This window comes from Bos mutus, chromosome 13 (assembly GCF_027580195.1).
Source record: "Bos mutus isolate GX-2022 chromosome 13, NWIPB_WYAK_1.1, whole genome shotgun sequence".
NCBI lineage: Eukaryota > Metazoa > Chordata > Mammalia > Artiodactyla > Bovidae > Bos > Bos mutus.
In genome coordinates, this window is record NC_091629.1 from 15,564,008 (window position 1) to 15,578,541 (window position 14,534).

General features: G+C 48.8%; 1 protein-coding gene across 12 annotated transcripts in view; it reads left to right on the forward strand.

Moving 5' to 3' along the window:
- Window positions 1-703: 703 nt before the first annotated feature.
- Window positions 704-14,534, forward strand: part of BCAS1 (brain enriched myelin associated protein 1) — a 100,012-nt gene continuing 86,181 nt past the window's right edge. For 3 of the 12 annotated variants that reach the window (XM_070381002.1, XM_070381009.1, XM_070381011.1), the window contains exons 1-3: window positions 705-1,142; window positions 13,103-13,179; window positions 14,409-14,487. In XM_070381002.1, the coding sequence (XP_070237103.1) occupies window positions 13,108-13,179; window positions 14,409-14,487 (151 nt within the window). In that variant the 5' untranslated portion in view covers window positions 705-1,142; window positions 13,103-13,107. Of the gene's footprint in view, window positions 1,143-10,811; window positions 11,260-13,102; window positions 13,180-14,408; window positions 14,488-14,534 lie in introns of those variants that run through there. The other 9 variants (XM_070381008.1, XM_070381012.1, XM_070381007.1 and 6 more) reach the window with 8 other exon arrangements.

Consider the following 14,534-nt stretch of genomic DNA (forward strand, 5'->3'; position numbering starts at 1 on the left):
TCTATCTTCTTTTGTTCAGTTCAGTTCAGTTCAGTTGCTCAGTTGTGTCTGACTCTTTGAGACCCCACGGACTGCAGCACGCCAGGCTTCCCTGTCCATCACCAACTCCTGGAGCTTGCTCAAACTCATGTCCATTGAGTTGGTGATGCCTTCTTTGGTTATCTTTTTAAAAAATTTAAAAATTGACTTATAACTTACATACCACACAATTCACTTGCTTTACTTGCATAATTCAGTGATTTTTGGTATATTTACAGAGTTGTGTAACTATCAGCTTAGCGTTTTGTTTTTGTTTGGCCACGTGGCCTATGGGATCTTAGTTCCTGGACCAGGGATCAAACCTGTGCCCCCTTCCTTGGGAGTGTGGAGTCCTAACCACTGGACCGCCGAGGAAGTCCCTGGTTATCTTTCTGTTTATGCTCTCCTGTTGTATTGCATGTGTCTTTCCAAGATGTTGTAGTAAATATCCTTGCTGGAATTAAGTACATCGAATGGCCTGTCTTGAATTTCTAGTTTGCAGAAAAGAAGAATGCCCTTTCCAGTGCCAGGCCTTGTCTCCAGAGCAGTAAACCACCCTTATGTTACCTGCTTTCCAGTACCCACAGGCCTTTGGGAGGGATGTTTACATGACTGGAGGCTGTGGGGGGTGAGATGGTGTTTCCTCCCCCTTCCGTGGTGTCCCAGAAAGAATGAAGGTGAAAGGCAAGCAGAGCAGCAAAACCTCACAGGACGTGTTTTCCCGGCTTTCCCCAGGCCCCGTGGTCACTGGGGAAGGGAGCCAGCTGCCCGGGTCAGCCTGAGTGGACGCGGCCGGTGAGGACAGGACTCGTGGGGCCAGGCAGGCGTCAGCACAAGAGCAATCGGGGGCTCAGGTTCTCTGGGAGAGGCGAGGCCAGCCCCCGAGCCAGGAAGAGAACCTGCTCCTGCAGGGCGGTCCGGGAGAGGCGAGCTCCACCCAGGCTTGTGTTTGCCCTGCTCTGTGTATTCAGCCAGCAGGCTCCGGACGAGGAAGCAAAGGGCAAGGAGCTGGGCTCAGCTGACAGCCTGGCACTGGGCAGCACCAGCGGGACACACAGCACTCCACGCAGAAGCAGCTCCAGGAGATACCCGAGGACAGAAGACACTCCCACCGGGGCTTGCAGGTAACTGCTTCCAGATCTTTTCAGCGTGGCCGGAGAGTTTGTTCTTTTTGTTATTTGCAGGCGATGAATTGTGGAAGCCAGAGGCCAGAGAGGGTTGAGCTTGACCCTGGCTCTGCCAGTAAGTCACTGTGTGGTGTTGGGTCTGGGAGGGCCTCAGTTTCACCATCTGTGAAATGGACCCAAAGATAGCCCTTTCTAAAAGGATACAAGGACTACATGATAATGTGGGTAGTGTTGAGTTCAAAACAGCAGGAATAACTCCTATTTGCATGGACCCGTTGCGTGTCATTTCAAGTGTAAACCTTAGGGGGAGAGTCAAGTGGATGGAGGGGCATGCTGTGTGCTTGGGGGACCACCATCAGAACTACAGTCCCCCAGTGCAGAGCCAACTTTGAGTCTGTGTCTAGGGGAAGTCTAAGGAGGTGAAGGAGACGGGGAGAAGGACTTCCCCAGGGACTTTTGTGAATCTGGCTCTTGACATAAATTCTTATTTGACATTCAAGACCTCCCCTGGAGGCACCTGCAGGATTCAGATCCCAGCAGCAGACTCCAGAAATCTGTACTGCCTTCAGAAACTCCATTTACTGCCTTGAACAGCCATGGTGATGAGAGAGCAGGTGGTCTGGAGCCCGACTGATGCCCAATCCAGTCTCAATCCCACCACTGACAGGCTGGGTGCCCTGGGGTGGGTGACTTCATTCTCTGAGCTTTAGTGTCTTCATCTGTAAAACAGGAAGTTAATGGTCTCGAGATCTAAGTGACGTCCACGAGGGCTGAGGGACCAAGGCAGGGAACACCTACCGATGTGCTTAATGAGCATTAACTGTTGTTTTTATTGTTGTCATCATCTCCATGTGATATTAGGAAAATGAGGTTGCGGAGGGGTGGGCAGGGACTCCTAGATCTCACGGAAGGGAAGCTGTGAAACTGAGCTCCCGTCAGAGCCGACTTCAGTGAGATGAGTTGCCGGGGTCCAGCCCCGGCTGATCCAGGGTATTCGAAGCGGGGATGGCGTCGGCGACCTATTTATTTAAATATTTTATCAAAGATATAAAGAGTAATAGAATGAGGATAGCTCAGTAGGAAAATTCAGTGGAGAAAAGAGGCTGAGTAGCTTGGTTTACGCGGGAGACCAATAAAACTTCAAGACAAGAAGCTTGCACCACTTACGTAGGCCGCAGGCGTCCTTCCGTTCTCCCAAAGGAGAGGAGACACTGAGGCCTCCCCGGTCGGATCTTAGAAGCCCAGGCAAAATTAGTAAGCATGGCGGGTTCCGCGCTCCAGATGGAGACTCAACCAGAGTGAGAGAGAGAGCGACATGGGGAGACCAGTATTTCGAGAAACTGATCCCAATTCTTTATTTTCCATGGTCTACTTTTATACACTGAGATGTTATGCAGAAGTCACGCGGGGTCAGCAGTCCTGACTTTTATCAAAGTCAGGTGCTTCATACAAATGTATACAGAGGTCTTAGGGGTGTTACATCATCTTCTGGCCAGGGGGGCCTGCTGAGAATTTACGACCCTCTCCTTGTGACAACGGTCAGTCAACCAGGACACTTATTTCTCCAGGGGTGATTATTCTTAAAACAGACGCCACCCAAATAAAGTTACATTCCTATAGGGTGAGGGTGTAGTGGGTTTTAGTTAAGGAAAGAATTTACTTAGCCTAAGGTCTAACGTGATTAATATCAAAGGTTAATACTTATTTCTTCTGTATATTCATTAATGTGTGTAAGGGCAGGGGATGTGGAGACTTAGCAACAAACATTGGCTCAACAAGTGAAAAACCCTTCACCAATACAATTTCTATTCAGCCCACTATACTTATACTAATAGTTTTCTAACTTTTCTAAGGAACCTGTTTTTAGAAGGTTTAAAGCATCTCGTGCCTCTCACGGTTGGGAGGCTGTGAGCAATCACATGTGGCCGGACAAGCCTGTCAGGCAGGCTAGAGAACCTTCAGAGGAGTTTGTAGGTTAAAACACTCTTGTCACGCCCAGGAGTTTTTATTAACTGGAGCTCTAGGTTAACTCCTTCTCCGAAAGAGGTGGTGGGGGACAGCCCCCCGTAAAGTCAGAGGTGTAGGTGAGAGCACAAAGTAGTAAAGTAGGCAGGCTCTGGTTATGGGGGTAGATGCTCGAGGATTTCCAGGGGGACTCCTGAGGCTCGATCCCGCCTTTGCGTATGTCGAGCCTCCTTCCTCATGACCTTTGCCATGGGCGGAGTACCTCACTCTGGCCCCCAACAATGAGTGAGGCTCTGTCCTCTCCTTGGGGGCAGAATTTAAGAGACACCAAAAAACTCCATCTTTGAGATAAATTATATTTTAAAGCAATATTTTTAAATTTCTCAATGAATGTGAAAACATCCACAATGAACCAAGTAACCACACATTTTGTAAAGAACCACTCCCAGCATTAATTCTGTTTTTTTAAGATAATATATTATTGAAATGTATATATGTACTATTTAATCTTGATGGCTGAGTTTTCTGGAACCCCCTTAAATTTTTCACCAGGAGGCATCTGACCCCACTCTCATCATGCCCTGCTAGAGTTGAGCTGCCTTAGAGGCCAGGAGTGTATAGATCCTGGGGGGGGTGGGGGGTGCGGGGGAGGTGTGTGTGTGCGCACGTGCACACGCATGCTCCATCACTCAGTCCTGTCCGACTCTTTGTGACCCCATGGACTGTACCCCGCCAGGCTCCTCTGTCCATGAGATTTCCCAGGCAAGAATACTGGAGTGGGTTGCCATTTCCTTCTCCAAGGGAATCTCTCAGACCCAGGGATTGAACCTGTGTCTCCTGCGTTGGTAAGCAGATTCTTTACCAATGAGCCACCTGGGAAGCCATATAGATCCTTGCTCTGCCCCTAAATTAAAACCAAGGGAGGGCCCTGCCAACATGGATTTCAACTGAAGGAGTCCCAAATCAGGGTGGCTGTTTTTTCCCAAAGGGTTCTGAAACTCGGGAAGGGTTGTCTTTGTAGGGAAAGGCATGTGCTTCAGGAGAGAACCGGGCCTGGCTGAACCCATCCTGTCTGGCTTCTGGTGGCGACGGGGACGCACAGGGAGGTTTGGGAAAGGCCCGGGAGGGCGGGGCCGCTCCTGCAGGCCCACCCGAGCCGCTGGCGGCTCAAACATTGGTGGAGAGTCACCGTGTCAGTAGCCTCTCCTGCTGCCCAGAGCTGGGCTGGGCAGCCTGAAGGGTCTGAATGCCTTAGTCCTGTGGAACCAGGTTCAACCTTAGCTCTGCCTCACCAGAGCTTCCTATCTGATCAGGGTTACTTTACTCTCCTTTATCCATTAAATCAGCAGATATAACTTGAGGGCACACTCGTGCAAGCAGGATAAGTGGGGTACCTGCCCCCACGGAGTTTACATTCTCAGGGTGAGGGGCTTGCATCATTAAGCCTCAGTCTCTTCATCTGTGTAATGGGGGGATAACGGGCTGCTGTAAGAGAAAACGCAAACAGTGGAAGTCAAGTGCCCGGTGCTGGGCTCCTTGCAGGGGCAACGCGGGGAGGCACTCACTCTGAGGTGCCCACGGTACCTGCCCAACCTTGAAGGGGTCGCCTCCTTGCATTTTGCGCCCTGACGCCTCTCCTGCCCCACCCTACTCCTGACCCTGCCAAGCTCATAGTAAGGCTGCGGCTAATGTTACCTGCCATCACTATTAGCCTAAAGATGTTTGGGGCAACACTCAGGATAAGATACTGAGCTCTGAGGCTTCTAGGAACTGCGATGGGTAAAGGGATGCAAACACAAGAAAGCATTCCAGTAGCAGGATCTCAATTCCCAGATCTCCTCAAACACTCAGCAGCGCTTTGATAAGGAGGCCCTCGCCCTGAACCCACACGTACCAGGGCTCTGGGCGCAGGGCTGGGGGCGCAGAGAGGAACGGCTTTCAGCCCTGTCTGCACACAGCGGCCCGCGTCACGGTGCAGGACCACGGGGCCCTGCACGTCTGTTCTCGTCACTCACCTTGAGGCTGTCTTTGGAGCTGGGGGCAGAGGGCTTGTTCTGCTGGGCATGCCAGCATGCCCAGCATGCCAGCCTGCTCCTGTTGGCACCGCCCTCAGTGGGTGGTGAGAAGGGTCGCCAGTTTACCTACGTTCCACTGCACTGATCAAAGGTGTTTCCGTTTACCCAGTGAGTAACTCTGTCACCAGCGCACCCTTTGAGGACTTCCTCCTCCATCTGACAGTGGCCGCTGCAGAAACGCTCTTTCTCTAGGGCAGCTGGTACCATGTTTGGTGTTTGATCTGTTTGGAGAAGGAGGACATATCATTAACTTGTAACTCAATGAAGAGTCAGTGGTGGGAGGGGTGGGCGGGGATAAGAGGAAAGGTGTTTAAGGGAAGGAACTTGTAAGGAGTAGTAGAGACTGAAGGCACAGGAAATGAATATAGACATTTAATTGCATCATATGGTTAATATCATTGTATTGGCAACCATATTACAATATATAAATGTATCAAAGTAAAACATGTTGCGCCTTAAACTTATAAATGTTACTTGTCAAAGTCATTCAGTTAAAACCCTCTAAAATTGATTAATTGATTAAGGACTTTAAAGAAGGCCCCATGAACACCAATCCCTGGAGTAAAGGAGGAGAGATGCAAAAGAAACTTCCCTGAATGGCCAATTCACTTGTGGGTCAAAACAGAGCTAGAGGGATTACAACACTAATAAGTGAAATAAACAGTGAGAACTGTTTTCTCATCCGACTGCTGCCAAGCCCTTGGGCTAAATCTTTCCAAAGATTATTGATGACTTTTCAATTTTTTATTCACTTTAGGTCTGGCTATGTTCCTTGACTAGTTATGATTTTGATTTCTCATTGCAAAAACAGATATGCAATAAATATTTTATAGTCTATGCTGTATTACATTATATGCAAATACTTAATAAAATTTAGCATAACTTATATGGTAGAGGAGATAGTAAGAGTAAGAAAAAGTTTAGAGCTTGAACTGTGGAGCCAGGCTGCTAAGGGTTAAGTCCTGATGCTCCCTCTTACTAGGTGATGATCTGTATTAGTCAACTCAAGCAGTGTAACAAAAAAAACAAGCAAGCAACCCACAGACTGGGTGACTTGAACAACAGATATTTGTTTCCCCGAAACCCTAGAGGCTAATAAATCCAAGATGAAGATCCTTACTAATTCTGGTTTTGGTGGAAGTTCTTTCCCTCACTTGCAGCCCTCATACCTCTGACCTCTTGTGGGGTCCTCACGTGGTAGAGAGAGAAAACAAGCTCTTGGGTGTTTTCTCTTATAAGGCTGCTAATCCTTAGGATTAGAGCCCCACCCTTATAACTTCCTCTAGTCTGTCTCTAAATACAGTCATGCTGGGTTAGGGTTTCTACATGTGAATTTGGAGGGGAACATAATTCAGCTCATAGCCTGGTCTTAGGCAAGGAATTCAGGCTCTCTGGACCCACGTGATGCATCCGTAAAGTGGGGACAACAAGAACACCCAGCTCAGGAGTTCCCTGCTGGCCTAGTGCTTGGGATTTGTCACCATCGCTGCCGCGGCCTGGGTCAGATCCTTGGTCAGGAAACTGAAATCCTGCATGCCATGTGGACAGTTTGGCCAAAAAAAAAAAAGTGCTTTGAAAGGGTTGCAAACGTCTTCAGACTTGCTGAGATGGCTGTGATTTGTGGACGTTGAAAGCCAGTGCCCTTCCTCTCTCTTAGAATCCGGTCCTTGGTTCTATGTACCAGGGGAGCCAGCATCTGGGGGAGTCCCTGGCCCAAAATGTCCAGGATGGCACCTCTCAGCCCTCGCCATCATGGAAGTCACCCGGAGATCCTGAAAATAGTCTGATGCCCGGGCCCCAGCCAGGGGTTCCGATGGGATGGGTCTGGCGGGGCCTGGACACAGGGACTGAAATCTCCCATGGGGTTGGAATGTGTAACAGTGTGAAGACTGGCCTCAGTAACAGAGCTGGGAAATGGAGAAGTAGGGAGACTTTCTCATCTGAATGACCCCCAGCCAAAGACCTAGCCCACGTTCTCCAAATGCTAGGCCCTTGAGTCTAATTTCAAAAACAAGCCTCTCTGCCATATGGAGACTCGTGCTTAATATCAGATTAAAGAACATTCATAAGAACAAAACTATGCACACCATCAGGTCATTAAGGGGCGTTTTGATACCACCTTCAATTTTTTTTTTCCAAAATAAAAACTGAGCTCTTTCAAAGAATATGTTTTTCTTGATGGATAAAACTCATCATCTGATTTATTCTTCTCCTCTGTTGGAGACTGGAGGAAGCTTCATCACAGACAGGAATGGTCCAGTCTGGACCACCTGCACCTCAGCTTTGCCATCTGCTAAATGGGGATAAAAAGGGTTCCTGCCACACAGAGTCCCTGACACGGCTTTCAGGGTGATCGACTCATCCTGGCTTGCCTAGGACTTCCCTGGCTGTAACAGGAAAGGTCCGCCTCCCCAGAATGTCCTCATCCCCAGGACATCCTGGGGGTTGCTCTCTGTCACAGCCCCCATGCCTGTGTGCACTTGCTGAAAATACAGATCCAGGATCCCGGCCTGACCGTGAGGTGATCACGGGAATCAGAAGTGCTGCCCAGTTCTTTAGTTGCTTGTATCAGACAACTCTGGGAGTATCAGTGATGATCAAGGTGATACTTCTAATCATGAAGAACCTTCAGGGCGCCCCTTCACCACGTGCCACACCCTGTTTGTGGCACCTTCTATGTATTAGTGCCTTGAACTCTCACAGCGACCTCTAGAGTGTGTGCCCTGATGATCCCCATTTTACAGAAGAGGAAGCTGAGGCCCCGGGAGGCCCGGTAACTTGCCGGTGTCACTCATTCAGTAGGTGGCTGAGTGGGGACTCGCACCTGGGTGTTTAGTCCCCAGAGCCCACAGCCTTATTTGACGGCACTGCTCTCCACCTAGAGGTCTCAGCACTGGCACATCCCCAGTCAGCTGTGATCAACGTTACGACCTTATTAGCTGTACCATCTTTGGGGTGGGCGTCCCTGGTGGCTCAGCCGGTAAAGAATCTGCCTGCAGTGTGGGAGACGCAGGTTCGATCCCTGGATCAGGAAGATCCCCTGGAGGAGGGCATGGCAGCCCACTCCAGTATCTTGCCTGGAGAATCCCATGGACAGAGGAGCCTGGTGGGCTACAGTCCATGGGGTCGCAAGAGTCGGACACGACTGAGCGACTGAAAACAGCAGCAACATCTTTGGGGTACAAAAGGACTTGCCGTGCTCGTGCAAACCTTGAACGAAAGGTTTAATTGCTGAACGTGAAAGCATTTCCTTTGATGTCCCCAGACATTTTGGCCTTACTGGCGGGCTGCGGTCGATGGGGTCGCGGAGTCGACAGGACTGAGCACATGCACCGCAGGCCCAAAGCGTTTGCTTCGGCCAATACTGACGTTGACCGATAGGTGGCAGTCACCGCCTGTTTTCGACTCATGGAAATCTGGCCCCTTGCAAAATTTGAAAGGCAGAAGCAAGTTCACAACACATATTCTGTAACTGCTGGCGGAAACCAATGTTATCTGAGTCCAAGTTGTCCCTGCAAAAGACGTGCAAATGGATTTTCCTTCTTTCAGGCCATTTGGCCTCGACACTGCCGGAGAGGCGCCTTAAAACCTGCAACGGTTGGGATATGGAACTCAGACGCTCTCGGGTTGAAAGTTTCTGTCCTGTCTGCACACACCTCTCTCAGGGCAAAGATTTTTCATAATCTCAAACATTTTAATTGAAGTTACCTCTCAAGTTGGATTAAATATAAATTGAATAATAGAGCTTTGAAAGTTTATAAGCCCATTAGTAAATTATTTTTACTTTTGAAAAAGCTAGATTTAGATGGAGACATCATCTACTGTGTATCCATTTTTGCAAATGGCCTTGGTCAGCTGAGGCGTTTCACCTGCGAGTTCCAGTTTTCTCATCTGTAAAACTGGAGCGATGATGCCTCTGCCTTGTGGGTTTGTTGTGAGGAGTAAATTCATTTACGGCACGTGGAGCTCTCAGGACAGTTTCCCAGCAGGTGATGAGCACTCACCAAATTTGTTGTTATTATTATATCAGGGCATCCTTGGTGGCTCAGAAGTAAAGGATCCGCCTGCCAAAGCAGAAGACACAGGTTCGATCCCTGGGTCGGGAAGATGCCCTGGAGAAGGGCATGGCACCCCACTCCAGTATTCTTGCCTGGAGAATCCCACGGACAGAGGAGCCTGGTGGGCTACAGTCCATGGGGTTACAAAGAGTCAGATATGACTGAGCGACTAACACATGACTTAGCAACTAAACTACATTATTTTTATTAATATTACTATCGTTCAAACGTAACATTATTTATTGAAGCTGTGCCAGGTGTCTCTTGCTGTGCGAAGCTTTTCTCAGGTTGCCTGAGGGGCCTGCTCTCCAGATGCGGCGCAGGCGCTTCTCGCAGCGGAGGCTCTCGGGGTGAGGGCTCCAGTCACTGCAGCTCATGGGCCCAGGAGTTGCTGCTCCCCGGCTCTAAAGCCCACGCCGCAGCAGCGGTGGTGCACAGGCTTAACTGCTCCGAGGCACGTGGGATCTTCCTGGACCAGGGATCAGATCCGTGTCTCCTGTACCGGCAGGCGGGTTCTTTACCGCTGAGCCACCAGAGAAGCCCCTACTATTACTGTCTCATCATTACTATGGTTGTTAGAGTTGTCATTATTTTTATACACGGTGGGTTCAGTTCCTGGTCAGTCTTAATTTGGGCAACACTTAATCTCTCAGCTGCTTCAATCTCATTATTTGCAAAATGAGTATATGTTACCGAGGCTGATGTTGAGCAAAACCTAGAAAGTTTCTAGAAAAGGCCAGGCAGTAAATATCTTAGGCTTTGCAGCCATATGGTCTCTGTTGAAATGCCTCAACTCTGCCTCAGTACATGAAGCAGCTGTAGGTAGACTGTAGATAAATGAATGGGCATGGCTGTCTTCCAATAGAATTTTATTTATGGATACCACAATTTGAATTTCATATAATTCTCATGTGTCACAATCTATGATTCTTCTGATTTTTTCCCCCAACCCTTTATAAGTGTAAAATCCATTCTCAGCACACAGGCCAGCCTAAAACAGGCGGTGGACTGGATTTGTTCCCCAGCTGTCATTTGCTGACCCTGGCCTTGAATATTCAATATTATTTTCGTAGTATCCCATTTATAGATGAAGCGATGGCCTATTGGGAGTATGGATATCTTGGATTTTATAAACAGAAAATATTGCAACATAACTGGGGTCCTGTACGTTTTAGCACTGTCCAGCTTTATTACCTGTTGTAATGATCTGTGGTTAATACATAAAATCCCGATTCTGATATCTACCAGGTTCTCCCAAGAAAGCCCTTTTATGGCCTCCCAAATTTCTGATTACTCAAGTCTCCTCCCATGGAAACTCTTGGAGATGCATTGGCTGCGTTTGGCCAGGAATTAAAATCCCTGGCTGTTATTCCAAAAGCCAGCAGGCTGATGAGTCGGCAGCCAGGTCTTTGGAGAAGGGCTACGTTGGAATCACTGTGGGCGTGAAAAAGCGGCTTTCACTAGTCAGGCAGCAGAGGGACTGGAGGAGCCCCGCCTCCGGAAGAGACGTCCTCCGGGTCAAGACCTCACGCGGCCCTTCTCTGGATGTGCGTCCTGGGCGCGTTCGGGAGACTCAGTGCCCTCCTTTCCAGGGGAAGGGAATTCTGCAGGGAACATTCCAGAGGCTGGAGCAGAGGCAGCCTGTGCAGGAATCTCCCTCTGCCGTCTTTAACCAGCTGATCTTTGGAAGGCGATTTTACCTCCTCGTGACTCAGCTTCCTCTCGGCTAGAGTGACATGACGGTGACGCGTGTTCACGCGGGCATGCGGGGCCACGCGAGACGCCGCGGGATGCGCTCTGGGAAAGCAGCACTTGGAGCTGAGGACGTGTGAACAGTTGTGAACTCTCGTCATTAGTGTTGTCGTGAGGCTCTTGAAGGGCTTAGGGATAACGTGGGTTAGGGCCTAGTTCAGTGCTTCGGGGTGAGAGATTGTTACTAATAATTATTCCCTCCACTCAACTAATAAGTTATAATTTGACACCTGATCAGTGCAGACGCACTGCTGAGCTATAATGGTGGGTAACGAGAGACAGTCCCTGCCCTCACGGTGCTTACAGCTACTGGGGACGGGAGATGGAAGTCAAGTGTTCTGTATTGCCCTCAGAGTTAAGTCTGGATCAGTTGTACTTCATTCAGAACCATCCTACCCAGTGTTGCCGCTTCCTGCCCTCTTCTGTGCCCCCGTTAATGTTCATATATAATAATAGATATGTTACCTATTACCTTCTTGTTCATAGCATTGAACCATAGGTGTTTGGATTAGCAAACACTTCTATATTGCTTACAAAGAACCATGCATTGTTCTAACCACCTTACAAGCATTAACTCATTGTGTACTTGTAGCAGCCCTGTGAGGCACAGAGAGGCTAATTAACTCATCCAAGGACACGCAGCAGCAAGGGGCAGGGAGAGCGTTCAAGCCCAGGTTGTCCTGTTCCTGGTCTGTGCTCACCACCACTGCACGTCCTGCCTTGAGCTATCAGATGTGGCCTGATGTGTGGATTTACTGTCTGTTACTGACTGTCCACCCAACAGATTTCAACTGTTTAATTCACAGCTGCAACCCTGGTGTCTGCTTCAGCATATGGTGCAAAGCTGGTACTCAGCGTACATTTGGTGAATCAGTAAATGAATGAAAATATAGCCAAATAGATATATATAAATATAGGTATCTATCATATATGATAGATACATATGTAACACGTAGTGCTAAGTGCCATGAAAAAATGCCTGTGCTACAAGAGGTTTTAACAGAGGACTTAATTTAGTTTGAGGATCAGAGAATATTAAAAATTAGAAGTATCATTTTAACTGTCTGCATTCTAAAATCTCCTTGATCTAATAGCTGTGACGGGCTAAGAAGGACGAAAATGATACCTATGTGGAATATGTTTTTCACGATGATAATAATCCCCCAGAAATGAAACACAGTTGAAAATTGGGACTGCATTTTAAAGAAATCTTAGGGATCTTCCCTAGTGGCTCAGTGGTAAAGAACCCGCCTGCCAATGCAGGAAACATAAGTTCCATCCCTGGTCCAGGAAGGTCCCACACGCTCCAGAGCAGCTGAGCCCGTGTGCCACAACTACTGAGCCCGGGCCCCAGAGACAGGGAGCTGAAAGTACCGAGCCCATGAGCCACAGCTGCCGAAGCCTGCATGCCCCAGAGCCCACGCTTTGCCACAGAGAAGTCAGTGCAGGGAGAAGCCACAACTAGAGGAAAGCCTGTGCAGCAACAGAGACCCAGCACAGCCAAAAACAAATCGATTTTGAGAAAATTTATGGGCGTATAGTTGGTTTACAATGTTGCGTTACCTCCTGCTGTACAGCAAAGTGAATCAGTTATACATACACATGTATCCACTCTTTATTAGGTTCCCAAACTCTATTCTGGAGAAGGAAATGGCAACCCACTCCAATATTCTTGCCTGGAGAATCCCATGGACAGAGGAGCCTGGCGGGCTACAGTCCATAAGGTCGCAAGAGTCAGACACGACTTAGCGACTAAACCACCAAACTCTTTACTACACTTTTTTTTTTTTAGCCACGCCACACAGCTTGTGGGATCTTAGTTCCCCAACCAGGGACAGAACTCGTGCTCCCTGCAGCTCAAGTGTGGAGTTCTAACTGCTGCACCACCAGTGAAGCTCCTGCATTTGACTTTAATTCTGTTGAATTCATGAGCCCCAAATCTTCCCTCATTCCTCAAAACAGACATGAGCAATTGGTCTCCCTGCGCTTGTGCTAATACGCCCACAGTGACTGGGCAGGTCTCTGCATCTTAGTTTTGTATGCAGAAGTGAGGCTCCCGTTTCTCTTGGGTTTTAATTTTCTGAGTCTCTCTTTTGCTCTGTTGCAGGAACAATGGGTAACCAAATGAGTGTTCCCCAAAGACTGGAAGACCAAGAGAATGACCCGGAAGCAGACACTCACAAGGTGGTGTCGTTACGCTCTCTGCGTCGTTAGCTATTGGTCGGGAGGGTCGGGGTGACGGCAGAAGGAGGAGCCTGCCCAAGGCTCTCCGGGCGAGCGGTGCGGCGGTTGCTGCTCTCGGGGGTTGCTCAGTGGGACGCAAACCTCGAGAACCCATCGAGGAGCTGTTAAAAGTGCAGGCTCTTAGGGCCCCACTCAAGGCCCAGGGATCCAGAAATCGCAGGGAAAGGGGCCCATGGAACCTGAGTCTCCATGGTGACTGATTCCCATCCATCGGTGCACAGGTGCAAGTGGGTCTGGACCAGTGGTTCTCAACTGTGGGTGGTTCTGCCTCACCACTGGCAGTGTCTGGAGACGTTTCTTGGTTGTCACAACTCTAGTATCCAGGAAACTTCCAAACACAAGCTTCTTTTAAACAAAACTGCTACAAAAATATAAAGTCTTCCAAAAGATGCGTATTTAGTCTTTTAGCTTTTTTTCCCTCTCTACACTTATTAACATATATTACACTATTAATAGTGTTAGCAAAATAAGACAATATATGCAAAGTACTTAGCATATAATCAATATTCAGTTAATGCCAACTATGAGTGAGATCATTTATTACGAAAATGACATCGGGTAACAAATTTTTTTTTTGCAATCTTTTTTTCTTTCCATGTGAGTATATCTGTATGTGTATATATGTGTAACCTTTTTAAATGTCAGCAATAAATAACAGAAGAGAAAAAAATAATTCAGCAGTGACCTAAAATTGGAAAGGGGTTGCAACAGCTCGATGAAGGGAGTGGGCATGGAGCAGAAAAGTAGCAACGGGCGACTTCCTGAATCTGAGGAGAGTGTGGCCTGGAGGCTGTGCTTGTGTGCGGGACCCTGGGGTGTGGTTAACCTCCCAGCCCGTCATGCTCTTGTCCCCTCACCAGGCGCACCAGCGCCCCCCCCTGCCCCCCGCTTTGCCCGGGAGTCCCATCTGTACGGAGGGGTCTGTCCTGCCTGGGCTCACGGGGCTTGCTGAGAACAGGCATAGACTGTGCAAAGCTCTTGTCAACCCGGGCATCCTGTCCTTTAGATCGGGGTATTGGTTTCTCTGAGGCGTCACAGAAATCAGGGTGGTTTCTAGAAGTGGAGACTTTAATTTGTGAGGCGCCCTTGTAGCCTTGAGTTTCTTTCCTGAGTTTTTCTGATTTTTCTCATCCAAGACTTGGCTAATACTGCCACACATTCTGTTCCAGGTCACGTCTGGGGACGCGTGTGGTCAAAACGGCCTGCCGGTCATCACGTCCGCCCGCACTGTTCAACTCTACGATGAAGGTGAGTGTCCCGGCGGGCTGCTCGTCCTGAGGGTGGGGATGAGGATG